General features: G+C 44.1%; 1 protein-coding gene across 1 annotated transcript in view; it reads left to right on the top strand.

Annotated features, from left to right (window-relative positions):
• LOC135219136 (uncharacterized) overlaps positions 1-26,830 on the top strand; it is a 220,949-nt gene that overhangs the window by 69,775 nt on the left and 124,344 nt on the right. The window contains exon 3 of the mRNA XM_064255590.1: positions 4,242-4,382. Within this exon, the coding sequence (XP_064111660.1) occupies positions 4,242-4,382 (141 nt within the window). The remainder of the gene's footprint in view (positions 1-4,241; positions 4,383-26,830) is intronic.

The raw sequence follows: 26,830 nt of genomic DNA, 5'->3' as shown, positions 1-26,830 counted from the left end.
TCCAAGAGAGAGGCTTTTCTCAGAGAACAGGTGGGCACGTGTCCAGCAGTCTTAGAAAGTCGACCTCCGCGGGTTACCAAGGCAAATGGGCAATCTACTGTGATTGGTGTCGTAAACAGGGTTTTTCTCCACTCGCAACCTCTATTCAGAGTATAGCCGACTTTTTAACCTTCCTCAGAGACGAGAAACGCTTGTCCTTTTCTGCCATTAGAGGCTACAGGGTGGCCCTGAGTTTGGTGTTACGCCCTAAGGGTATCGACATCTCTTCCTGGGAACTTTCCCTGCTAATTAGGGGGTATGAGCAGTCGAGTTTTCCTAGTGAGCTCAAGCCTCCGACGTGGGATGTTTCCTTGGTTCTTAAGAACTTCACTAGGAGTCCATATGAGCCCATGTGTTGCTCATCTTGATAGGAACCTGATGCTCAAGACAGTTTTCCTTCTGGCCTTGGCATCTCCCAAGAGGGTAGGAGAGCTTCATGGTCTGAGCTATGAGGTGAAGCACACCAGGGGTTGTTGGTTGGTGTCCTTCGAATTTGTCCCAGAATTCGTGGCCAAGACCAAAAATCCCTCTGTGCACGATGACGGGTTCACTTCCTTTTCCATTCTATCACTGAATGACTTTGTGGGTGGTGATGCTCAAGAGCTTTTGTTGTGCCCTGTCCGGGCCCTGCATTGCTATCTCAAAAAGACTCAGCACCTTAGACCAGATGGCCGCAGACTTTTTGTTAGCACAGGCTGTATGAAGAAAGAGGTGTCTTTTTGGATATGGGATGCCATTAGACAGGCATACTTGACTCTTGATGATTCCACCACCACGTCTGTGCAGGCTAGAGTGCATGACGTTAGAGGTATTGGTCCCTCTCTGGCTTTCAAAAAGAACTTGGCTGTACATAGTGCTGAGCGCTGGTACTTGGTTACGCCAGTCCATGTTCACCTCTTTCTGTCTTAAGGATGTTGCCCACAGATCTGCAGACATGTTTTCCCAGGATCCTGTGGTGGCTGCCCAACAGGTTGTGTAACTCTTAGTTGCCTTTAACAGGGCACTTTTGTATCTTACCTAAGATGATTGTGTGGATGAGAGAATGAGTGAGTTGGCTGGTCTCCTTTCTCTTGTACCTTTCCTCCTGCCTTCGGGCGGGTTAAGGAATAGACACGTCATTCGCTGGACTGGTCTGATAAAGGTGAGTCAGGTAGTCATACTGGTACCAAACCCTGGTGTATTGGTTTGCTATTGGACAGTCAAAGTTTCTCTTTGGTTACCTATACAATGGTTCTCCCATATATCATTGTATGTCACTCAGGGTCTGAGTGGTTAGATATCAAGTTATCTAGCTTTTCAACAGGCATCAGTCCCTCTCCAGAAATCATTTCTTCTGGAAGCTGGACTGGTGGGTAGGCCCCCAGCCGGTCTAGGATGTCTTGTACCTCCCTCCAAGTATGAGTCTATCCTACTGTTAAGACCGAAGGTTTGTTTGTGTATGAACAAATGACAAATTATCTAAGACAATTTGTATTTGTTCCGATACGTAATACAAACCATCGGTCCTTTAAGAATAGGAATGTAACTTAGTGGCAGCTGGAACCGGTCGTAAGCTTCGAACAAGGGGGTTCATTAGTTAACTGCTTGTCCGACAGTCGACGGTCCGCGCGACTGAGAGGTGAAGAGTCACTTTTGCTTTCGGCTGCGCTGGGTGATAGACGTGTTGTTTGCCTCTCTACTCGCTTGCGTCATATGCTTGGATTACGCCTTCATTTTGTGAAGATATTACTTTCTCTTTTACTAGTGTGCTTGTGTGAAAATAACGTGAGTACCTGGTTATTTTTTTGTATTTTGTGTATTGTCTCGTGGAAATGGATTCCCGCGAGCCGGAAAGACCCCCCCCCCTGTTAGCCGCTGATTGTGCCCTGGTGTGGAGGGCCATAAGTATGGGGCCTTTCGATCCCTTTTCAAGGTAGATCCTCATGAGTTGTGTGCTTGGTACCGAGGGCGTGAATGCTCTTGCGCTGAGCCCTGTGATTTGTGTATTGTTTGGTCGGAGGAGCAGTGGGAGCGGCATGAAGGGAGGAAGAAACCGCGTAAGCCGGCGGGAGTCATCGGAGGGTTCTCCAGTCACTCCCTTGGTTATGGACATGTCTAGTTCTTTTCTCCCTCCATCCCAGCTCCCGCGTATGGCTCCTTCCCCTTGGGGGGGGGGGGGTTATCTCACACCTTCTCTTCCCTCAATCAGTTGAGTGTAGAGGAGGGAGCGAGGTACCCCGGCGTGCAGTTGTATTTGGGGTTGTCCGTTCGCTCGGGGTCGGATCTGTTCCCCCCACCGGGCGAGGGGAACCCCCCCCCCCATTAACCCGATATTTTATACATTCAATTCCCTGTCAGATATATACTTAGCTATTAGACTCCGTCGTCCGACAAATTCGAATTTCGCGCACACACTACAGGTAGGTCAGGTGATCTACCGACCTGCCGCTGGGTGGCAGGAATAGGAACCATTCCAGTTTTCTATCAGATTTTCTCTGTCGCGGTACTGTCAACATTGTTGTTGGTACCTCCTGATTTGATTTTCGTTTTTCATCGCCATCGATCTTCTGGGCTGTCTTGTGCAGGGAAGTACTGGGTCTTTGGTTTGGCATACGCTTTTATTAACTTTTTAATGAATTTGGCTTCGAATTTTCGAAGAAAATGTTACGGGTAACTACCGAATTTTTCGGTAGACACTCACATAAACACTCTAACTTCCTACTTAGGAAGTCAGAAAAGCATATGACTAGGAACGCTTCCTTTAGAAGCTTTAATAAGTCTCGTGCTAACGAGCAATTAGAGTATTAACAGTACTAGTAGTTGTTGCATCCTCATCTCCCTCTTACCTCACAGAAACTACAAATTCATCTTGTGCAAATTTGAAGAATAAATGGAGGGAGCTCAAAATGCGAGCTCTTAAAAAAGGTAAGAAGTGAATATATTGTTCCCAGTGCAGTGGAGAGTGCGTCTCATTGGCTCTGTCTCGCTCCCAGGCCTAGACCTCTTCCAAGCTCCCAAGCCCAGAGGAGAAGGAATGTCGAAAGCCGTACGGAGGTTTCAGAGAATCCCCACTGGTCAGGCGTCCCCTCGGCAGGATCTGTAGTAACGTCCCAGACTGCCAAGGATCGCCATTGCAAAGGCATCCTTAAAAAGTGCGTCTCATCTTCCGATTCTTCATCTTACATCCAAAAAGACAAAGAATGGACATGTTTGGAGTTCAGACGATCTATCGTGTTCTCTGGAAACTAAGAGAACCCTGAGCGCCAACCAGGAGTGAAGCACCAGCCAGGAGCCAGGAGCCAACCGATTAGGCTCCAGCCAGGCGAGAAGTGCCAACCAGGCGCGAGCCGCGTTCCAGCAGCCAGGCACGAGGCGCCAGAGTTTCTTCCTTCAGGCGCGAGGCGCCAGAGTTTCTGTCTGCTGATCCGCAATCTTCCAAGAAGCGTGAAAGGAGCCTTCTAAGTAAGTAGAGCCTAGCAGGCATAAGGATCTTTCCAAGCGCGAGGAGCCTACCAGGATCGCGGAACATTTCAGGCACAAGGCGCCAACCAGGCGCGAGGCGCCAGGCACCAGGATATCCCAAATCGCCTTATGAGAGAGAGGTCAGTCGCGAGGCTTCTCTCTTTTTAGTTTTTAGCAGGATCAGCCTTCTCCTGGCAAAGGCGCAAGATGTCGCACAGGCGGCCGTCGCTTTTGTCAGGATGATTCTGATACTGAGAGAAGCCCTTCTCCAATATTCAGAAGACTGCTGTAACAGGCAGTTCCTCTCAGCGTGGACTCTCTCCTTCATTCATACTCTTCCTCATTATGACGAGGCTAGAGCTACGGGAGTTTTCTTAATAAGAATCTCATCTATTCGGCGTACAGGAATGACTGCGGAAAGGGAACATCTATCTTCCTTCCGTAAGCTCAAGATCTGAACAGGAATCCTGTCCCTTTCGCGATTTCGGTGGAAATCACGAAGACTTATTCTAGCTAAGCCGAAAATAATTCCTTATGTAAAGGACCTCAGGTTTGTATAGTTGGGAAAAATACAATTTACTTTCAACAATTGTGATTTAAAAATTTTTTTTTTGATTCAGCTGTTTAATTTTGAATGCTTTACTCTCTTTTACAGTTAGATTTTTCATGTACCATTTAAGTGCAAGAAAATGAAAATACTTAGTTATCCACAAATTTAATGCAATTTATACTTGCTAACAAAATTTACCCCTTGTTTGCAGAATCGCTTGAAAGAGGTATGAGTGATTTTAAGAAAGCTGTTGAACTTGAACCAGGAAATGAAGAATTTGGAAAAGGTTATGCAAGTTGTGAAAAGCTTCTTGAAAGCACAAAATGTGAAGAGCTTCTTGAAAGCACAAAAGGTATGTCCCGAATAATTTTCTGTTTTTAGCTGAATTTTTTGTCATGCCCTTTTACTGTACAATGTAAGGTTAAAAACATTGGTTACTCAGTAGAGAAATAATATCATTGACACTGCAGTTTGTAATTATTGTTGAATCATCATTTTGCATCTTAATTTGTCGTTAATCTGGTGATAATGGCACCATTCGACCCCTGCTGTTCATGGACTTGCCTATTTGCGGAAAATTCGCCTATTCGCTGTACAGGCAGTCTCAGGTTAATGGCGATTCGGTTTTATGGCGCTTGTCTAGTGCCATGAAACCGGCAATTTATGGTGCCATAACAGGGCTGCGTTTCAGTTATCGACACCATAAGGTGGCGATACTAGTTATGGTGTCATAACACCTAACAGAAGCGCTGAGTTTTGGTTAATGGCGGTTTTCGCTTATCAGCACCCTGCCGCGAATGTAATTCCCACTGATAACGGGGGGACTGCCTGTATTTTTCATTGAGAAGTATTTGCAAGTTACTGTATTTTCATATAATTTTTGTGACTGCACTTTTTGTGATAAAACTATTAAAATCCTTTGGTATAAGCATTTTAAAGTTTTTTTATTTTAACTATCACTACATATTTTTAGAGGAATTTTAAGTATTTGCAGATTTTAGCCATTTGTGGGGGCTTTGTCTGGTACTCATCCCCCACAAATATGGGGGTCTACTGTCCCGCAAATATGGGGGTCCACTGTATGTTCCAAAACAAAACTTCATGTTTGGAAGACTATTGAATTTTCCGTTTTCAAATTGTTGTGATTAAATATCAAGAGACTGTTGTGATGCAGATAATAGATCAAAGAAGGAGCACAAAAGTAATAACAGCAAGTGGGTAAACAGAAAACTTAGAAGTTTGTGCTGGATTACAGCAGGGGTCAGCATTAAGCCCATTTTTGTTTGTGCCGGTCATGGATGTGTTGAGTGAAGAGATCAGATGAAGAGCTGTGGGAGTTGTTGTATGCTGATGATTTGGTGATTACTTCTGAAAATGAGGACCTACAGAGAATGGGTGGAGAGTGGCAAGTGTCTTTGGAGAGGGGTGGCTTAAAGGTGAATGTGAATGAAACGGAGGTTTTATTGCAGTGTCTTACCAAACAATTATACAGCTGTAGGTTCCTTACGCGGCAGACCAAAATTCAAATTCGGGGTGGCACTGCCATCGCTGACATAGGTGACAGGATCTCCCCCCACTCGAGGGAGGAACAGGCACATCAAACTATGTGTAGACAATTCTGAATTTTTTGTGGCTTTACCCTCATGTCTGACTAGTCCGTCAGGAGTTAGGTTTTGTGCCGGAAGAAGTCACATCATATTACACCAATTTTCCATCCAACAATAGAACTCTCACCACACTGTACTTTGAAATGAATAAAAATATGTACTGCTCTATCATATCTTCTAAAAAGAAACACATGGCAAGCACAGAGATGTACCACCAACATGTATTAGAACACATCAGAAGAAAAGGAGATCAACTTATGATCATTACAGATGGATCAAAAAACAAGTCTGGATTAGGAGCTTCAGCATTCAGAAAATAAATTAATCAAGTCTTCCCCAATATCATCAGTATATACTGCAGAACTTGCAGCCATACAAATAGCACTAGACCTCATATCTGAGAAGAGAGCAATTTCCACCATAATTTTCAGTGACTCACAAAGTGTTATTGATGCTATAAACAAATACAAGTCTCCAAATCATCTTTTACTAGAAATCCAAATAAAAATCTATCAACTTATTCAATCAGGACTATTGATGAAAATATGTTGGATTCCAGCATGAGGGAATTGAAGGAAATGAAAGAGCAGACACAGCTGGCAAATCAGCTTGTACTATTCCAGCAACAATAACACTTGCCTCAGTATCAGACTGGGTAACGTCTCTGAAACCTTTTAATATATCAAGACTGACATACAGATTGGACATAAAAAAACAGAGAAATATAAAAAGTGATGTTCATTTATGGATGTCATCGTCTCATGAAGAAAGAGCTGAAGGAGTTGTATTAACAAGACTACATGTAGGCCATACTAGAGTTTCAGATGGTCATTTGTTGTCAAATCCACATTCAGACCCAATGAATTTTAATACTGTACATGCCAAAAACCAATACCTGTCCAACACTTATTATTTGATTTTCCAATTTGGAACCATCAAAGAAGTATTTACTTTCGAAACCAGCATTAAAAAGGTATTCTTGCTGAATTCAAAGATTTTTTAATAGATGCATCATGTTTCTAAATAAAACCAGTTTTCTAAATAAAGTATAGTTTTTTTTCCAGAAAACCAGCCCGAGAAGAGCCTTTATCAGGGCCGGAGGTCTGGATAAATTAATCCTTTATAATATAATAATAATAATAGAGAATCTTAATCCAATTATTCAGTGTAAATATACAATCCTCCTTTCTTAATGCTATCAAAAGAGCCCCTTCCAAAACTAAAGTTTTCCACCAACTACAGTGGTACCTTGAGATACGAAATTAATCCGTTCTGAGGCGGCTTCTTATCATGAGTTTTTCGTATCTTGAACCGCATTTTACATGTAAAATGCCTAATCCGTTCCAAGCCCTACAAAAACACCCCAGTAAATTATATTTCCAGGCCTACAACACATGTTCTAGGGTTACGAAGCCGATCCGACGGAAGAAATATGACTCCAAAAAGGCAAAATACTGTACATAATTGAGTAATATTCAATCCCATTTTTACTGCATATTTTAGGACTTTAGCATATGTCCCTTAGCAATAAGCCTAGCCTATGTTAGCGGTTGCTACTGTAGCCTAGTCTATGATTCTGACATTTAAACCTAAGAAGCTAAAAGCTTAGAATATGCCAATAGAAATATATAAATAATCAGTATGTACTCATTTCAAATAATTAATTAATCATTAACTATAATACCAAAAAAAAAAAAAAAAAAAAACCTTCCTATCGTTTGTTTACATTTAGCTCTTACGAGCACCGAACGAACACCAAGCAATCACTTTTCCTAGGACACAGTAAGCCATAAATTTTCATTAGTATCTCCCTTCAACTAATGAAACTACCAAACAGTATAATAACCATTCATTTCTATTCTTTATTCTATCTTTACCTAATGGAGATACCGAGTTACTGACAGCTATAATGAAACATATACGTAACGAAATATTAAAACGGAAGAAGAATTCTAAAAAATACGTATTTGTTGGCGTCAATGATAGCAGTCTGATTTATTTTATATTTTATGATATCTAATTCACAATTTTTTTTTATTAAATGTATTGCATGTACAGGCGGCCCTCGGTTAGCGGCAGGGGTTCCGTTCCTGGCCACCGACGCCAAGCGATTTTCGACGCTGAGCGATTTTAAAGCCTACGGCCCCCGCACACCTTCTTTCGAAACTAGACCAGTCAAAGGCGCCGTAATCCCACAACGGCGCAATAAGTAAAATTATATTTATGCAGTATAGTACTATAGAATTTACTGTACAGTACATGTGGGTGTCTAAGAGTATGTAAAGATATAATAAAGTTTATACAGTGTACAGGTAGCTGTAGTGTTCAGGTTACGATCATTAGTCTTACGATAGTTCGATTTTATGAGAGATCAAATTACAATGGCCTAACTTTATCCATCTTCTAGTTACATAAGTTCAATAACAGCAAAAGAGAATGATGAAAGTATGGTTTTAACGTTATACTCGTTGCGTGAACGTGTACAGCCATGAACAACCGAACGAGAAACTACTTTTTTTTTTTTTTTTTTTTTTTTTTCTAAGTACAACCGAACTGGATAACATCTGTTTGGCTTGTATTTCGATCATCGTACTACAGTGCAACATTACCGTATTTGTTATAAATGGCGTTATGTATAGAATAGAACTGAGATATCTTAATGTAATAACTTTATTCGCTATAGATCAGAGATCAATATTGATTAAAGATCAATCGGGAAATATACCGTTAAATTTAAACCTAGTTATAACTGAAGCTGAGAAAACTGTTCAAGCTGCTAATGACTATTATCGTACATCGGCAACAGGATAAAACTGCAGTAAACGTCTGGCCATCACACACAACTGTAGATAAAATTGGGATAAAATCATTTTAATCAAACTACTGTGCTTGAAAGAACACATTTTACTGTTGGTTTCACGCCGATATAAGATAAATAACGTAAAGTTCGTATTACGATGATATAAATGGGATTACGTATTGCGAACGGAATCACGTAATTTTTTACGCAATAAACATGCGCCAACGTAATCTGTTAACGAAAAAAATAGTAGTTCACATTCACAACGAGACATATTCAATAATATTTTCCACCTAAAAACACGCTGTATATGGAAAATAACTTTGTCTCATATAAGTCAAGTATATAGATATTCGTTTATGCTAACTAGAAGCAAGAGCATTCGCTCAGAATTGCGTTATGGTGAAACAGACTCGTATTCATCAGCTAATTTCAAACCACAACATTGGCCGCTCCGCGGAATACGGGCTTAAGTTTGCCTTAGTATTTTAAAATACAATAATATGAGAATACATACAATATTCTTGGATACAGTGAAATAATGTATAACTTTTTAAAGGATTTATGGAAAAGATGCATAATTAATAAAATAACACAATGCATTTTTCGGAACTGGCGGACAAGAACGAACATGAAAGACCATCCCCTGACAACGTGGAGCGTAGTTACAAAGGTTGCCTTAATTTGTATCTTATTTCTGTACAAAAATGAAAATACCTTTACGCAATATATTTTCATACATCATTTTAAACCATAAAAGCAGCAAACATTTGAAAAATTGACACAGCGATCGCTCAAATTTGCACACATTTTTTTTTTTTAACTCAATATTTTCGGAAGAGCGGCAGACGGCGGCATACAAGAACGAACTTGAAAAAAACATCGTAGTCGATAACTTGAAGGGGAGTTTCAAAAGCTGCCTTTTTATCATATTTCTGCACAGAAATAAAAATACCCTATTCGTAATACATTTTCATACACATTTTAAACATAAAAGCATAAACATTTATAAAATCGACACATCGATCGCTAATTTGCACTTTTTTTAAATCGATATTTTCATACAATGAACTTACCTGTCAGATATATACTTAGCTAAAGAAGAACTTCCGTCGTCCCCGACAAAGAAATTCAACTTTCGCGCCACCTCGCTACCGTAGGTCAGGTGATCTACCTGCCTGCCCTGGGCGGCAGGACTAGGAACCATTCCCGTTTTCTATCATATTTTCTCTGTCGCCGGTGGTATCAACATTGTTGTTACTACCTCCTGACTGGAATTCGCTTTTCAAGACTTTTTGATCATCTATATTGGATTTCTTGGTGACGTACTGGATCGTTGTTTTGGCATTCGCTACCGTGGACTGGATTTGGACTTGCTTTTGATTTTTCTGATAGAATGTCTGATTCAAGTGTTAGTGTGAGAGTGTGTGTGAACGTAGCCTGCAAGGTGAGGATACCGAAGGCTTCGGTTGATCCTCACACTGTATGTCGTAAGTGTAGGGGGTTTGACTGTTCTTTAGCTAACACCTGTATTGAGTATGAAAAGTTGAATGCTAATGAATGGAAGACTCTAACTTCTTACTTGAAGAAGTTAGAGAGGGATAGAATTAGACGGGCTGCACAAAAGTGTGTGAGTACAAGGCCTATTGAGCCTTTTTCTGAGTCTAACTCTCCTGTTATTGATGATTTTGATTCTCCCTATGTATCTGAACCCTCACAGGCTTTGCATTCGGATTCGGCTTCTGAAATCGCCAATCTGAAGGCTACTCTTCGTAAGATGAAGACAAAAATGGCGGCCATTCAAGGTAAGGGAAGTGATAGTGAATTACTTAGTGAAGTGAGTGTTCCCAGTGTTGTGGAGGGGGCGTCTGACCGTCCCTGCGATGCTCCCAGGCCTAGACCTCTTCCAAACTCACATACCCAGAGGAGAAGGAAAGTCGAAAGTCGTACGGAGGTTGTGGGGAATCCCCAACGGTCAGGCGTCCCTTCAGCAGGTTCTGTTTTGCTACAGTCTGCTCAGGACCGCTTTAATAGAAGCGTCCTACGAGATTGTTTCTCGTCGTCCGGTTCTCCTTCACCTAAACGAGGGTGGAAGGACTCGGATCTTTCTAGGCCACTGAAAAGGCACTGGAAAGAACGCGCGTTTGACTCGAGCCCGGAGCGCTTCTCGGAGGAAGCCCCCTCTTCTATCAAGAAGGCTAAGATGGTCTCGACGCCTCCTAGAGATGTATTTGATGATCGCACTCCTTCGAGTTCTCCTGCTTCTTCTATTGAAGAGGACGCTGGTGTGGCTTCCAAGAGGATATTGCTAGCTGTACAAGAACAGTTAGCCTCTTTGGTTGGAGTTCTTTTGAGGGATCCCCCTCGCAAGAAGGACGCTAGACTTCCTATTAAGAAGTCTCGTCTTCTTTCGCCTGCCAGACGTGAAGCGTCCTTCAGGCATGAAGAGCCTTACAAGCGCGAGACGTCTTCCAGGCGCGAAGATTCTTTCAGGCGTCAGGAGCTATCCGAGCGAGTTGCTCTAGACAAGGATACGCTCAGGCGCGAGGAGTCAGCCAAGCGCGAGGCGCCAGCCAGGCGCGAGGAGTCAGCCAAGCGCGAGGCGCCAGCCAGGCGCGAGGAGTCAGCCAAGCGCGAGGCGCCAGCCAGGCGCGAGGAGTCAGCCAAGCGCGAGGCGCCAGCCAGGCGCGAGGAGTCAGCCAAGCGCGAGGCGCCAGCCAGGCGCGAGGAGTCAGCTAAGCGCGAGGCGTCAGCCAGGCGCGAGATGCCAACCAAGCAACAAGCTCCAGCCAAGTGCGAAGCGCCAGCCAAGCGCGAGGCGCGCCAAGCGCGAAGAGCTTGCCAGGCGTGAGAAGTCAAGCAGACGCGAGACTACTAGTAGACTTGAGAGAGAATCTGTTCACTATGAGTCCCTCTCCTAGTAGGAGTTTGTCGCCAGTAGAGAGAGAACTTGGTGAAGATCCTCTCGTATTTCAAACCGATTCTCCGCACGGTGTGGACGTAGATTCGGAAGACGAGGTTAACGTAGAGAAGGCTTTCTCTAACTATAGAGTTTTTGACGGACCTTCTTTTGCAAGAGTATGGAGATTCGTTGACTCCTGCGGCTCCTCCTTCGCCTCGATCACTGTTTTCGAGTGCGATCGTTACCCGAAAAAGTCTTCGTCGGTTTTGAAGATGAGACCGACGATCTCTATGAAAAGAGCTCTACAGTCTCTTGACAAGTGGATGTTGTCGAAGAAGGATCTGGGCAGAACCACCTTCTGTATGCCTCCAGCCATACTTTCTGGTAAAAGAGGTGTCTGGTACCGAACTGTGGAGAAACATGGCCTTTCTCTCCCTGCGTTGGCTGAAGCGACTTTTCAACCTTGGTTGATTCATCGCGTAGACACGCTTTGAATGGAGCTCGTGTGACTTGGGCGATTTCTGAGACTGATCATCTCCTCAAGGGCCTCTTCCATATTTTGGAAGTGTTTAATTTCCTAGACTGGTCCCTTGGGGTGATGTCTAAGAAGGCTCATGACTCGGAAGGTCTAGACCCCGAAGTCATTCTTAGTATTCTGTCATGTATTGACAAGGCAGTACAAGACGGATCGGGAGAAGTCTCCTCTCTCTTTGGAGCGGTACTCCTTAAGAAGAGGAGTATTTTTAGTGCCTTCTTAACCAAGGCGGTTTCTCCCTCACAGAGAGCAGCCCTGGTTTTCGCTCCCATGTCAGACTTCTTGTTTCCTTCTCAGTTAGTGAAGGACATTTCTCGCTCACTGACTGAGAAGGCGACACAGGATCTTCTCCTTCACACTGCAAGGAAGAAGAGACCCCTAGTTGCGGTTGACAAGAAAGGACCGACTTCTACGGTTCAGCCCTTTCAAGGAGTACTTGCGGCTTTACGTCAAGGAGATTGGATGGTGTCGCTGGATCTCCAGGACGCTTATTTTCATGTACCGATTCACCCTTCTTCAAAGAAGTACCTCCGTTTCATGACAGGGGGAAGGATCTTTCAGTTCAAGGCCTTGTGTTTCGGCCTGTCCACAGCTCCTCAGGTCTTCACAACCTGATGGAGAATGTGGCGAGGTTTCTTCACCTCAAAGGCGTCAACATCTCTCTAATATCTGGACGATTGGCTCATCAGGGCCAGAACAGAGAGACAGTGTTTGGAGGACCTTTCTTTGACCCTAGACCTGATAAAGGATATACTATCCTAAGGCGTTGGGACTACTCGTGAACCTCGAGAAGTCACAGCTGATCCCCAGACAGAACTTAGTCTATCTGGGGATTCAGATGGATTCTCGGGGTTTTCGAGTATTTCCTTCGCAAGAGAGAATTGTGAGAGGCTTGGAAAAAGTCTCTCTCTTCTTAGGGAAAGAACGAACTTCGGCGAGGGAATGGTTAAGCCTTCTAGGGACCCTTTCCTCGCTCGAACAGTTTTTTCCTCTAGGAAGACTTCATCTTCATCCTCTTCAGTTTTTCCTAAGGAGATCATGGAATTGGAAGACGGGACTTCTCTCCGACAGTTTTCTCCTTCCAATGGAAATGAAACCACACCTGCAATGGTGGTTGTCCCCTCTAAAAGAGAACAAGGGAATTTCTCTGGAAGTTCCGAACCCAAGCCGAGTGTTATATTCAGACGCATCGGAGAAGGGTTGGGGAGCAACACTAGGACCGAGAGAAGTGTCAGGCACCTGGAAGGCAGCACAGGTGTCCTGGCACATAAATTGCAAAGAACTTCTGGCAGTTCACTTGTCCCTAAAGTTCTTCGAACCTTTTGTGGCAAACAGTGTGGTCCAAGTGAATGTGGACAACACTACCGCCCTGTCCTACATTCGGAAGCAAGGAGGAACACACTCCTTGTTCCTATACGAAATAGCAAGAGATCTGCTACTTTGGACCTCCCAGAGGAACATCTCCCTCCTGACAAGATTTGTTCAGGGTACGAGAAACGTCACGGCGGACAGACTGAGCAGGAGAAGCCAGGTCCTTCACACAGAATGGACCCTTCATTCAGAGTCTTTGGGATCTTTGGGGCACTCCTCATGTAGATCTGTTCGCCACATTCCTTTCCAAAAGGCTGGAAGTCTTTTGCTCATTGGTGGAAGACCCAAGAGCTCTCGTGGTCGACGCCTTCCTGCTAGACTGGTCTCATGTAGACATGTACGCTTTTCCCCCTTTCAAAATCCTGGGGCAAGTGTTGAGAAAGTTTGTAGCGTCCAACGGAACAAGAATGACCCTGATAGCCCCGTTTTGGCCAGCACAAGATTGGTTTGCAGAGGTGCTGGAGTGGACAGTAGACTTCCCCAGATCCCTTCCAAGAAGGATGGATCTTCTCAGACAGCCACACTTAGAGAGGTTTCATCAAAACCTCCCCGCTCTCGCTCTGACTGCCTTTCGACTATCGAAAGACTTGTCAGAGCGAGGGGGTTTTCTTGCGAAGCTGCAAGCGCTATCGCTAGAGCCCGCAGAGCTTCCACTAGACGAGTCTATCAGTCTAAGTGGGAGGTTTTTAGAAGGTGGTGTAAGTCTAAGAAGTTGTCCTCCTCCAGTACCACTATAACCAAAATCGCTGATTTCCTTTTGTTCCTGAGAGAGGACTCTCACTTATCTGTATCGACTATCAAAGGATACAGGAGCATGCTTTCGGCAGTCTTCAGAAACAGAGACCTAGAGATTGCTGATAATAAAGATCTGCACGACTTGATTAGATCGTTTGAAACAACAAAATCTAAGGAACTAACTCCTCCCAGCTGGAACCTGGATGTAGTTCTCAAGTTCCTTTCATCTGACAGATTCGAGCCTCCTCATTTAGCTTCGTTTAGGGATTTAACGAGGAAATGCTTGTTTCTCCTTTCTTTGGCGACAGCCAAAAGAATTGGTGAACTTCACGCCCTTGAAGATGAAGTCGGCTTTAACAGAGACTCGGCCTTCTGCTCGTTTAGAACACTTTTTCTAGCGAAAAATGAAAACCCCTCGAATCCCTGTCCAAGAGATTCGAGATTAAAGGCTTATCGAGTCATAGTGGGTAGAGAAACAGAAAGGTCTCTTTGCCTGTAACAGCCTTGAAGTTCTACTTACAAAGGAAGAAACAAATGGGAGGGCTCTAGGCAAGGTCTTTGGTGTTCGATTAAAGGACCCCACAAGAATCAATGTCTAAGAATGCATTAGCTTTCTTCATAAGGAGCGTCATTACAGATGCTCACAAGTTCTGTCCTGACGACTCTTTTCCGCTTTTAAGAGTAAAAGCTCATGAAGTTAGAGCAGTGGCGACGTCTCTCTCTTTTCAGAAGAATATGTCGCTAAAGAAAATCATTGATACGACATATTGGAGGTGCAATTCGGTATTTGCATCTCACTATCTTAAAGACGTTCGCGTGACCTACGAGAAATGTTTTTCTCTGGGGCCTTTCGTATCGGCGGATACGATACTGGGTACGGGAGCAAACACCAATCCTTAACTTTGTACATACCTTCTACTAGATATGTTCTAGATTTCTGCTGACAAAGAGGGCTCGGTGCTGCACTGGTGGCCAGTCACTGTTGTTCAGTAAGGAACTCTTGTGATATCTTTTAGAGGAGTATTATAAAAAAATTTTTTTTGAGAATTTTTGTATGAATGCGTATTAGTTTCGAGTTATGGGTTGTTTGTAATGAGTTCGGGGATAACTCAGAACAATTCTTTATACTAACATGGTGGTTAGGATCAGGTGGTTGGGATTGGTTGTGTGCTCCTTCATAAGGTGTGTTGTCATAGAAATGGTCCAGTACCCATTGACAAAGTCCTTTCAGGCTCTGCCGAGTAAGCGGTTCATATACCCATCGACAGACCCACAAGAACTCTTAGCCATAGATCACATATCTCGCTAAAGTCTTGAGGTGATGCAGACTACCGGGCAACAGCCACGAAGTCTACCACCTATCAGGTAGGAACCAAGGTTTTTCTTTTATACCTACAACATATGTTGTTTACCTGTCTATTCCATTTTAGCTGTCTCTTACCCTCCACCAAAGGGTGCCAATCAGCTAAGTATATATCTGACAGGTAAGTTCATTGTATGAAAATGATATTGTTATAATACAATAAAGTTTCACACATACTTACCTGGCAGATATATATGATTAATGGCCCACCCAGCCTCCCCGCAGGAGACAGGTGGAAGAGAGAAAATATGATAGAAAACGGGAATGGTTCCTAGTCCTGCCGCCCAGGGCAGGCAGGTAGATCACCTGACCTACCGGTAGCGAGTGGCATGAAATTTGAATTTCTGTCGGGGACGACGGAGTCTTAGCTAAGTATATATCTGCCAGGTAAGTATGTATGAAACTTTATTGTATTATAACAATATCATTTTCGGAAGAGTGGCAGGCGGCGGCTTACAAGAAAGAACATGAAAAAACATCGTATTTGATAACGTGAAGGGCAGTTTCAAAAGCTGCCTTTGTATCATATTTCTGTACAGAAATAAAAATGCCTTTCACGTAATACATTTTCATACACATTTTAAACAAAAGCATGAACATTTATGAATCGACACATCCATAGCTAAATTTGCACTTATGTAACTCGATATTTTCGGCATAGAACAGCGTCAGAGGCATATATTTTACCCTAATACCTACATAATAACTCTCCATAAAATTTGTTAATATAATTTGCATAACCTTTATGGTCTGAACGGCATTTCTACATATGTATGAACTTGTTAGACAACGGCGCTAGCGGCGCTGTTAACTGAAATTTGTGCCGTAAAGATACCTATAAAATGCCTTATTTCTGGGCTCAGCTCGTGTCGCTGCGCGAAATATCCTTTAATCTATTATTTCTAGGGTAAATGTTACTAACACATACCAGAGAATAATAAATAAATAAAGAGAAAGGTCAGTACAACTGACTCGCTCCACCCTCCAAGAGGGTGTCGGTATGAACACTATGGCGAGTGAGACCACTACCACGAGCCGATTGCCAATAGAAATCTCCCACTACAAAATCCCCACAAGAGGAGAGCCGACCCACAGAGTGGGCAGCAACTACTACTACTCCATCCCATGCTGCCGACTGCTGCGCCTCTGGTGGCTATCCTTTTCAGTTAGCGCACACTGTATACACGTGCCCTTTTTTACTCTGTGTTATTTGTGCCCTTAACTTTGGATTTATTTATCATGGAGCGTGCAGCCATCGCAGCAGCTAAGTTAAGTACTCATTTTTTTATTGCTATTTGGTTTTTTCCGTCCCTGAGCCCGTATTTGCCGTTTTTTAGGTATAAATACGAACTCTAGGTCGAGGAAAGCATGGCAGCATGGTTTCTGCCTCGTGGCGGGTTCGTCTTGGTCTCCCATACCCAGAACATTCCCTTACTTTAGTACGCTCTATTTTTAATCATCCGATTTGTTAGGGTACAGTCTACACGGTTTATGTCATGCATGCATGTCTTTTACCTTATGTAGGCTCCTTCTATCCAGACCCTAGCCACGGCTCTTAGTATCGGCCCTGGCTAGCTTGAGTGGTAGACTTTCCTTCGGGTTAGTCGTACACTCCTGGATTTTTTCTCCTACTATTTTGTTTTCTTTCTTTCATGATTTATTTATTTTATATTATATATGTTTATGTTAGTGTAGGCGTCTGGCTTCTACTAGCCTAGGTTATGGCCCATAGGGCCAATATGCTACCGCTCTTCAGTTCGGTTGCATTCCCGATAGCATCTCTCTGATCAGCCGGTTGTGTTTTCTAGGCCTTATTGTTTCATTGTTTTGTGGTTACCGCCCCGTGGTCACTACGTGATCACGGAGCAGCCAGACGCCTGTCCAGTCATCTCCCCCCTCCCGCTCTTCCATAGAGTTCGGGGGGTGGGTTGGTCTACCACGCTCACTCCGCATACCCGAATAGCCTGCCTCCCTCTCCCCCCAGGCGGAGGGAGTAGAGGGACGGGACAGACCCAGTCTGGACTTGACCTCTCCAGCTTCTCGGTCCGGCCGGATGGTAAGGGTGGGGGGACTGGCCTTTCCCCCCTCCGTCGCTACTCCGTCGCTCCGTTGCTAGCGCGAGTCTGTGTGTCCTCTCGCCCTTTCCCACCTTACTGGGGCTCCTTTGCTACCGGAGCCCCGGCATCCAGCGGAAAGGTGCTAGTCCACCCCGCAGGGTGGACCGAGACATACAGTTGGTCTCTACTAACCCCTCCGTCGCGCTGAGTCGCGACACCCTCCGCCACGCACTGGACTTAGTCCGGTACGTTCGAATTTTATAGGTTCAAGAATCTGTTATGTTAAACTAGTAAGTTTTATCTTAAGCTACCTTAAACCATCCCCCCTCCCTTATCTGCCTCACCGGATCTCTCCGGGGTTATAGCCTATTCAGGCGTTAAGGGAGGGGTTATGCCCAAAATTTTTCCGAGCTCCGGCATGCAACGGAGTTCTTCTGTCCTTTAGCCTGTAAGTGATAGCCTTTAAGATACTCATGTGTCTTTTCACTTACAGAGCACCAACTGTGAGCATCCGGGATGCGCCGCCACACTTCAAGACCCCTGTGGACATGAAGTTTGCCGGTCCCATGCTCCATGCGCGACTCCGCACGGGGACCTCCAGGTCTGGTATCACGAGACATGCACCATCTGTTATGATCTGGTGAGCCAGCTTTTAGACGGGGTAAGTATTCCAACTCCGTTAGCCAGTCCCCAATTTGTTATAGTTCTTAAGTTTTCTAAATTCAATCTTTCTTAAACTTAAGATAAAAATTCAAGGGGTTTTTGCATCCCCTATAATTTTAAGTTAAGCTTTTAATTTAGTTTTAGTTTTAAGTTTAATCTTAAAATCTAATAAATACCCTCTCTTCCAGGCTCCGGCTGTGAAGGATACCGCTCTGGCAACCCTGCGGGCCTGGGTCGGCGGTTTTGGGAAGAACGCCGCCAAGGGTATGCCCTACATTCTTGAGAAGAGGTTGGCGGTACTGATCTTCCCCGGAGGCAAGTCAACGGGCTACGTCGACCCAGCAGAGGCGGCCCCGACTATCGCTTTCATTCAGCAACAGCTCGCTGCCTCGTTGACGGATCCAGGCCAGGACATCTCCTCGGAAGTCGCGACATTGGACCTTAATATCGAACCCATGGTAGGTGTAGACGACCTGTTGGTCGAGGTAGGTACGTTGGACGCCCAAGGGATGCCCTTGGGTGCCACTGGATCTTCTACCCCTGCAACCTCTCCATCCTTCCAAGGCTTTACAGGTACAGAATTGTATACTTCTCCTGATGCTTCCGTTAGACCCAAGGTCAAAGGTCAAGCAGTAAAAACCTTGACTAAGACGTCGTCGTCGTCTAAAAAGACGGCGTCGGCGTCATCTTCATCTCGTAAGTCTCCGGCTAGAAATCCCGGAGCAGAGAGGTCTAAAGCTTCTGGGTCCGGCTCTAAATCCTCTAGGAGTAGATCCTCCAGGGAGAGATCACACACTCCAGCGGAGTCAACAGTTCCACTACCTTTGGTTCCGGTTCAGAGCCACCCTTCCACCTCCGCAGCAGCTCCGGCTTTGGATTCCAATGCTGGTCTATTGCAACAAGTGGGCGATCTGGTTGGTTCTCTGAAAACCAGTATGGAACAGATGATCTCCCGGTTGTCTGAGAGGATCAACTCTCAGGACAACATTATAGCCGGACTGAGCCAAGCTCCACTAGCTTCTCCCCCACCTTTCAGCACAGGGGGAGCGCAATTACCTCCGTATGACTCTCTACCTCCGTTCTCTATGAACAATCCTTGGAGAGTAGCGTCATACGCCCCCTTCCAAGACGGGCTTATCTCTATCCCGGAATGTGGAACTCGGAGGATTGAAGACTTCGAGTTCTACCCGGAAGACCTTCAGCCTCCGTTCATCGGCTACGCCAGGCTCACCGCCTCGGCCATGACTCGAGACGATAAGGTACCGAAAGAGACAGTCCTCTATTCACGAGACCAGGCTCAGAGAGAATGGCTCAGGTGTCTAGAGGACATGGACTGTTCCAACACAAAGATACAACCATTTAAGAGTCCTTTTACGATCTTTACAATGGAAGAGAGTACCCCGCTCCCTTTCTTGACAAAGATCGCTACAACCACCATTCCAGCAGCCCAGAAGGGGGATTCGATGCCTCAGCTGAAAGAAGCGGACCCTACGTCTCCTTTACTTCCTCAGCCGTGAGTTGTGGGAAGATTTTGCCCAACACTTTTTCGGCGGGCAAACTCAAACCAGACTGTGCTATGGAGCAGTTTGGTGAGAAGCTGCCTAGGCTTCCAGATAGCCTCATTCAGGCAGAATTTGATGCCAAATCTAGGTTAGCCAGGTCTATCAATACCATGGCCATGACCGAGGTGGCTACCATTTCCTATGGTTCTGAGCCACTTTTTAAGCTTCTCACCAAGTCTCTGACTCAAACGGTGCATATATATGTTTGAGTTCGCCACGGCTAGGACGAACTGTAGAAAACATGTCCTCCAAGAAGCAACGATTCGGCATGAACCGAATAAGTTGCTTGCATCGAGCATCTGGGGAGCAGACCTCTTCCCAGAGGCGATGGTGAAGGAGGTCCAGGCAGAGGCTACGAGACTAAACCAAAGGTACCTAAGATCGTTGGGGTATTACGGCCAAGAGACGCCAAGATCAAGTGGTCAGGGTAAGGCTCAAAGGAAACCCAGACGTTTCCAGCCTTACCACCAGAAGAAACAGCCACGCTTTACTCAGCAGGTTCCAGCTGTCCCGTTGGTGCAAGCAGCCCAAACCTTCTACCTCCAAGGCTCAGTCGCAGCCAATTTAGTTCATTTCCCCCAGCCTCAACCCTCCAACTCTTACGCTCTCTCTCCAGCCTTCAATCAAGTCTTCGAGGGTCAGGCTTCCCAGAAGTATGACCGCTCGGGTAAGGGAGGCAGAGGTAAGCGATCCTTTCGTGGGAGAAAATCGGGAGGGTCCTTTAATAGAGGAAAGCATTTCAGGGGAGGCCGAGGAGGCTACCAACATCAATGAGGACTTTCAGGTAGGAGGGAGGCTGTTTCACTTCCGCCACCGGTGGAATTTCAGCAAGTGGGCGCAGAGCATTGTGTCAAAAGGCCTGGGTTGGAGTTGGGTAGCGGACCCGCCCCCATCCAGACCTTTCCGCCAACTTCCATCCAAAGAATTGACGGAGTATGCGGAGGACCTCCTTCAGAAAGGAGCTATAGCGAGAGTCAACAGATTAAAATTTCAAGGACGCTTGTTCAGCGTTCCAAGAAAGGCTCACAAAAAAGAAGGGTAATCTTAGACTTTGTTCCCGCTTAAACTTAGCCATTCGCTGCGACAAGTTCAAGATGCTCACGATCTCGCAGGTACGGACCTTACTTCCCCGTGGGGCCGTCACCACCTCTATCGATCTTACAGACGCTTACTATCATATCCCTATTGCAAGACACTTCCGTCCGTATCTGGGCTTCAAGATAGGAGACCAGACATTCTCCTTCAAGGTAGTTCCTTTCGGGCTCAACGTAGCACCCAGGGTGTTCACGAAGTTGGCGGAAGTAGTAGTTCAACAACTAAGATCGCAAGGGGTTATGGTAGTAGCGTATACTCGACGATTGGTTGATCTGGGCTCCAACAGTCGAGGAATGCCACATAGCAACACTGAAAGTGATTCAGTTCCTGGAATATCTAGGCTTCAAGATAAACAGGACCAAGTCAAGACTCACTCCAGAGTCAAACTTTCAGTGGCTGGGCATCCAATGGAATCTATCCTCCCATACTCTGTCGATTCCATCAGCCAAGAGGAAAGAAAAAATAGCGAAGTCAGTAAAGCAATTTCTGAGTCACAACTTGCGTCAAGAAGAACTCAGGAAAGGATCCTGGGTTCACTCCAGTTTGCATCCAGTGACAAACATCTTGATGAAAGCCAAACGAAAGACCTAACCAGAATCTGGCGCTCACGAGCAAATGTCAGTTCCATGGGACAAATTATCCTCAGTCCTCAGATTCTACGGAATCGACTTCGCCGTGGGCGAAAGTCAAGAACTTATCGATATCAGTGCCCCTTCAGTTTCCTCCTCCGGGGATTACCATCCACACGGACGCTTCATAAGCAGTTGGGGGAGGATATTCCCAGTTCAAGAAAGTTCAGGGAACTTGGTCACCTCAGTTCCGTCAGTTCCATATAAACGTACTGGAAGCAATGGCAGTGTTCTTGACTCTAAAAAGGTTACGTCCGCCAAAGTACTCCCACATAAAGCTAGTCTTGGACAGCGCAGTGGTAGTACATTGTATAAAACAGGGGAGGCTCCAAATCACGTCATCTAAATCAGTCATGGTAGCCATCTTCTCCCTGGCGGACAAATTCAGTTGGCACCTCTCCTCCACCCATATAGCTGGAGTGAGAAACGTCATAGCAGATGCTCTATCCCGATCAGTACCTCTAGAGGTCGGAATGGTCACTGGACAACAGTTCGTTCCAATGGATTCTTCAGAGAGTTCCAGGCCTACAAGTGGATCTCTTCGCATCCCAAGCGAACCACAAACTCCCATGTTATGTGGCCCCCAACCTGGACCCTCTGGCCTATGCCACGGACGCCCTGGCCCTAGATTGGAACAACTGGGAGAAGATTTATGTCTTTCCTCCAGTGAATCTTCTGCCATGAATGGTACTGAACAAACTCAGGACATTCAAGGGTCAAGTGGCTCTAGTAGCCCCACAGACTGGCCGAAGAGCAATTGGTACCCTCTAATTCTGGAACTGGGTCTTCGCCCTCTTCGGATTCCCAGTCCCAGGCTCTCCAGTCAGTGCAAACGAAGACTGTGTTCGCTTCCTCAGGAATTCTAAAAACCCTAACTTTATGGATTTCATGAAGTTTGCAGCGAAGAGGGATGCGAATATTGACCCTCAAAACATTCTCTTCTTGGAATCCGATAAAAGAGATTCAACTTTGAGACAGTATGATGCTGCTGTCAAAAAGTTAGCAAACCTTCCTGAGAGAATCAGATATTAGAAATCATGACAATCAATTCAGCTATATCCTTTTTCAGATCTTTATTTGAAAAAGGCTTAGCAGCTAGCACCATTACGACAAACAAGTCAGCCTTGAAAAAGATTTTTCAATTTGGTTTCAACATAGACTTGACAGACTCCTACTTTTCGTCTATTCCCAAGGCTTGTGCTAGACTTAGACCTTCTGTAAGGCCTACCGTCAGTATCATGGTTCTTAAATGATGTTCTAAAGCTGCTTCAGAAACTGATAATGACTCATGTTCATTTATAATGCTCTTAAGAAAAACTCTATTTTTATTAAGCTTGGCCTCAGGAGCTAGAATTTCAGAACTGTCGGCATTATCCAGAGACCGATCATATTCAATTTCTTCCCACAGGGGAAGTGCTACTTTCTCCGGAACGTAGTTTTTATAGCAAAGAATGAAGATCCTTTGATGAGGTGGGAACCATGGAAGGTAGTACCCCTTCCACAAGATATATCTCTTTGCCCTGTATCGACCTTACGAGCCTTTCTGTCTAGGACCTCCTCATCCTCATCGGGTCCTCTCTTTAAGAGAGAAAAAGGTGGTACTTATCTATTAAAGGCATCAGGCAGCAGATCCTGTACTTTATTAAACAAGCCAATCCTGACTCTTTTTCCAAAAGCACATGATGTCAGGCAGTAGCCACCTCAATTAACTATTTCCAACATATGAACTTCGATGAGTTGAAAAAATATACTGGATGGAAATCGCCGACAGTATTTAAACGTCATTACTTAAAGTCCTTGGAAGCTCTGAAATTTTCAGCAGTTGCGCGGGTAACATCGTTTCCCCCGACTCTGTCTAATCTCTAGTAGAAGATCCAGTCCTCCTTTCTACCTGTCTCACCCAACAGTTCGTCTATGCCTGCCTTGTTCATCTACGGTACCTTGTGTCCTTAGCTGCTTTTTATGATGATGGTGGGTGTCCCTTATTTTTTTTGCTATGGGACACGTGCACAATCCGAATTAGTATATATTTGATCTCTTTGATGTGATCCCCTTATTTTTATGCTAGGGGATACATCTTATTTACAATGGTTACGGGTTTTGTATATTAAGTCATATACATTCCTTCATATATTATTATTATTGAAGTTTGTTCTGTTCAAGTTATTGTCATAATTGCTTTAGAGTTCTTGGTACATATCGAATACACAGATACTACTTTTTGAAACATATATTCCATGTAAGCCCTGTATATATGCAAATTACGTTAATTTAAGAAATATTATTAGCATTAAGTTTAATTTAAGCAATATTTCTAATTTTGTATCATTGTGTATATGTATCTTTATTAGCATTATATTCTTTCTTTTATTTTATCTTTTATTTGAGACCCTTTTTGTTTTGTTGAATTTTCTTTACAATCTTGTGCTATTTCTCTGGTACGATTTCGCGCAGCGACACGAGCTGAGTCCCAGAAAAGAAAAGGATTTTGACGTAAGGAAAAATCTATTTCTGGGCGATTGGCTCGTGTCGCCAGCGAAATCCCGCCCTACCCATCCCATCGCTCAAGATTGTCTGCTAACTTCAGGATGGCCACCAGAGGCGCAGCAGTCGGCAGCATGGGATGGAGTAGTAGTAGTTGCTGCCCACTCTGTGGGTCGGCTCTCCTCTTGTGGGGATTTTGTAGTGGGAGATTTCTATTGGCAATCGGCTCGTGGTAGTGGTCTCACTCGCCATAGTGTTCATACCGACACCCTCTTGGAGGGTGAGCGAGTCAGTTGTACTGACCTTTTTCTTTATTTATTTATTCTCTGGTATGTGTTAGTACATTTACCCTAGAAATAATAGATTAAAGGATATTTCGCTGGCGACACGAGCCAATCGCCCAGAAATAGATTTTTCCTTACGTCAAAATCCCTTTTTTTTAATGATTATTTTTGACGACCGCCGTAAAACCGATTCGCCGTTGAGTGATTGCGCCGTTAACCGCGGGCCGCCTGTACTCATTTCAAATAATTATTAAGTAACCATTAACTATAATAAACAAACAAAAGAAAAAAAGCTTCCAAACATCTGTTTACATCCAGCACTTACGAGTATCGAACGATCGCCAAGCAATCACTTTTCCTAGTACACAGTAAGCCATAATTTTCATTATCTCTCTTCAACTACTGAAATTACCGAACAGTATAAGAACCATTCATTTCTATTCTTTATTCTATCTTTACCTAATGTTTTTTTTTTATTAAATGTATTGCATGAATAAGTTTTTCAATTTACAGCATCCTTTTACCAATAGAATATTTAAAGCACAAGGGGTAAATGCTGACCAATAGGAGAGCAGGATCTTATGGGGTGACTAGCATCAGGAACCAATGGGAGAGTGGGAGGATGGTGGTGAGTTTACTCAGTTGGTGGCGCGCGAGTTTTAAAATTGTTCTTGGTGGTCCGGGCGAATCTCGGGACTTTACAGCAACAACCTTTCGTAACTTGAGCAATTTTCATATGTAGGGCTGTAAAATTTTTTGTATTTGCTTTCGTATCTCAAGTTTTTCGTAAGTTGAGCCTTTTGTATGTCGAGGTCACACTGTATAGGATTTGAGGCTTCTTCAGATTGGACATCAGCTTGCTCAGCATCAATCAATTTGTGTTAAGTTGTCAATCTCCTTCTTCCTACTGGAGAGATCAAGCAGTATTTTGTTTATCCTTTAACTGCTGTCGAAGTTTATTTGAGGAGGAATGAGGAGAGGGGTTACACTTTTCAAGTGTTTTCGTTTCTACAATCTGGCAGCTTCATGTTCTCTCCTTACATTTCTGATCACTTCTCTACTTCACTCTTATTCTGTTTTCAACTGCTACTCTTATTTGTCTTTCTTTGATTTCTTTCTTCTTATCAGGTGAGGTTTAAGAGGAGCAAGTTTCTTTTCTGCCTACATATCCAACTTTAATTTGTTACTGATCTGAGCTTTAATTAGTGTTCTGTGAATTGCCATGTTCTGAGTGTGCTGTCCTTAACAACATCCAGTTCTCTGCAAGTATAAAAAGAAAAAGCAAATATAAATAATAAGATGACTAAAACCCAAAACACACACACACAGCAAACAAACATTTAAAACAAAAATAAAAAATCTACCACATTCAGCCTACTACACTCCCTGTACTAAAATAAAGGAAAAGGAAATCTCATTTCCTTTTTTTTTTCTTTTTTTAAAATTCCTTCCTCACTGCTCGTTCATACTCCAGAACTGGACCTTGACTTTGGGTCCATGGTCTCTCATGCAACACCTCTTCTTCACTGACCCCTATTCCAACTGCACCAGACTCACCCAGCCTTGGTTCATCTGCTTCAACCCCAGGAACACCTGACATGGCTTCTATCATCTCTTCTATACTCTCGCTTAATTCTGCTAGACTTTAATTTGACGACTCAAATTATCCAAAACTCCCCACCACTCGCACTCTGTTAATTTTCTCATTCACACTCACTTTTTCAACACTTTTACTCATAGGAAACTTACCCAAAGTGTATTTATCGTCTTTCTCATGACTCGGTGTTCCCAATCTTTCCAAATCTTGCATATCCTTGTCCACTTTCATTGTACTTTCCAAATTCACCCCTTCCACATACTTCTCAAATCCCTCAAAATCAACTTGATCTCATTCACACTACCACCAAACAACACCGTAAGGGTATTATCACTCTTCACGCTTGCTGACTTCTAAAACCACTCAAAATCAAATGACCTATCCCGTTAACTATCCAAACAACCTAGTATGTAAATGTACCCTTACTCTTTCTACTACTTCTCCCTTTAGACCTTCTCTTTTGTTTCACTAACACTAGCTGTTTATCTCCCCAATTTATATTTTCACCTATTTCTTCATTCTCCCTTTCCTTCTCATTTTACAACTTCCTGATGGGATGCTCCATTATGTAATTCGGTGGTTCTGTCCATCTTCTGCACTGAATATAATGTGCTCTCATTATGTTTATATTTCCTTCTTCATTCCCCGTCATGCGAGAGGGCTCACCATGGTAAACCCTCTTCACACTTAGTTTCCCTGGGATTGTGGTTTGCTATGGCAGTCTTCCTTCATGTGACCCTCCATTCCACATCCTTCACTCTTGCTCAGAGGATTCTTACATGTTTGGGCAAAATGCCCAGTCTTTCCAGTTTCCATGATGACTTCCATTTACATACTCCTATTCTCCTTCCACTAGGGCAGTCTCTCACTTGATGCAACTCTTTTTGCTTGTTGCTTGTGGGCAGTCCCTCAACATAGGCCCTCTCTTCTCATAGCTGAAACACTCACCATTGGAAATCTACAATCTGCTTTCACATGCCCAGTCCTTTTACACCTGGAACACTCCTTACCCCTATTATCCATTCCCATCTGACTTCCCCTCATATTCCCATTTGCTTTACTTACGCTTCCACTCCTAAAAGCTCTCTCGGCTTTTGCCCAATTCTCTTAGGGATG

This window comes from Macrobrachium nipponense, chromosome 1, assembly GCF_015104395.2.
Source record: "Macrobrachium nipponense isolate FS-2020 chromosome 1, ASM1510439v2, whole genome shotgun sequence".
In the NCBI taxonomy this organism is placed as follows: domain Eukaryota; kingdom Metazoa; phylum Arthropoda; class Malacostraca; order Decapoda; family Palaemonidae; genus Macrobrachium; species Macrobrachium nipponense.
The sequence above is the reverse complement of the archived record's forward strand: the minus strand, read 5'-3'. Positions and strand labels throughout refer to the sequence as shown.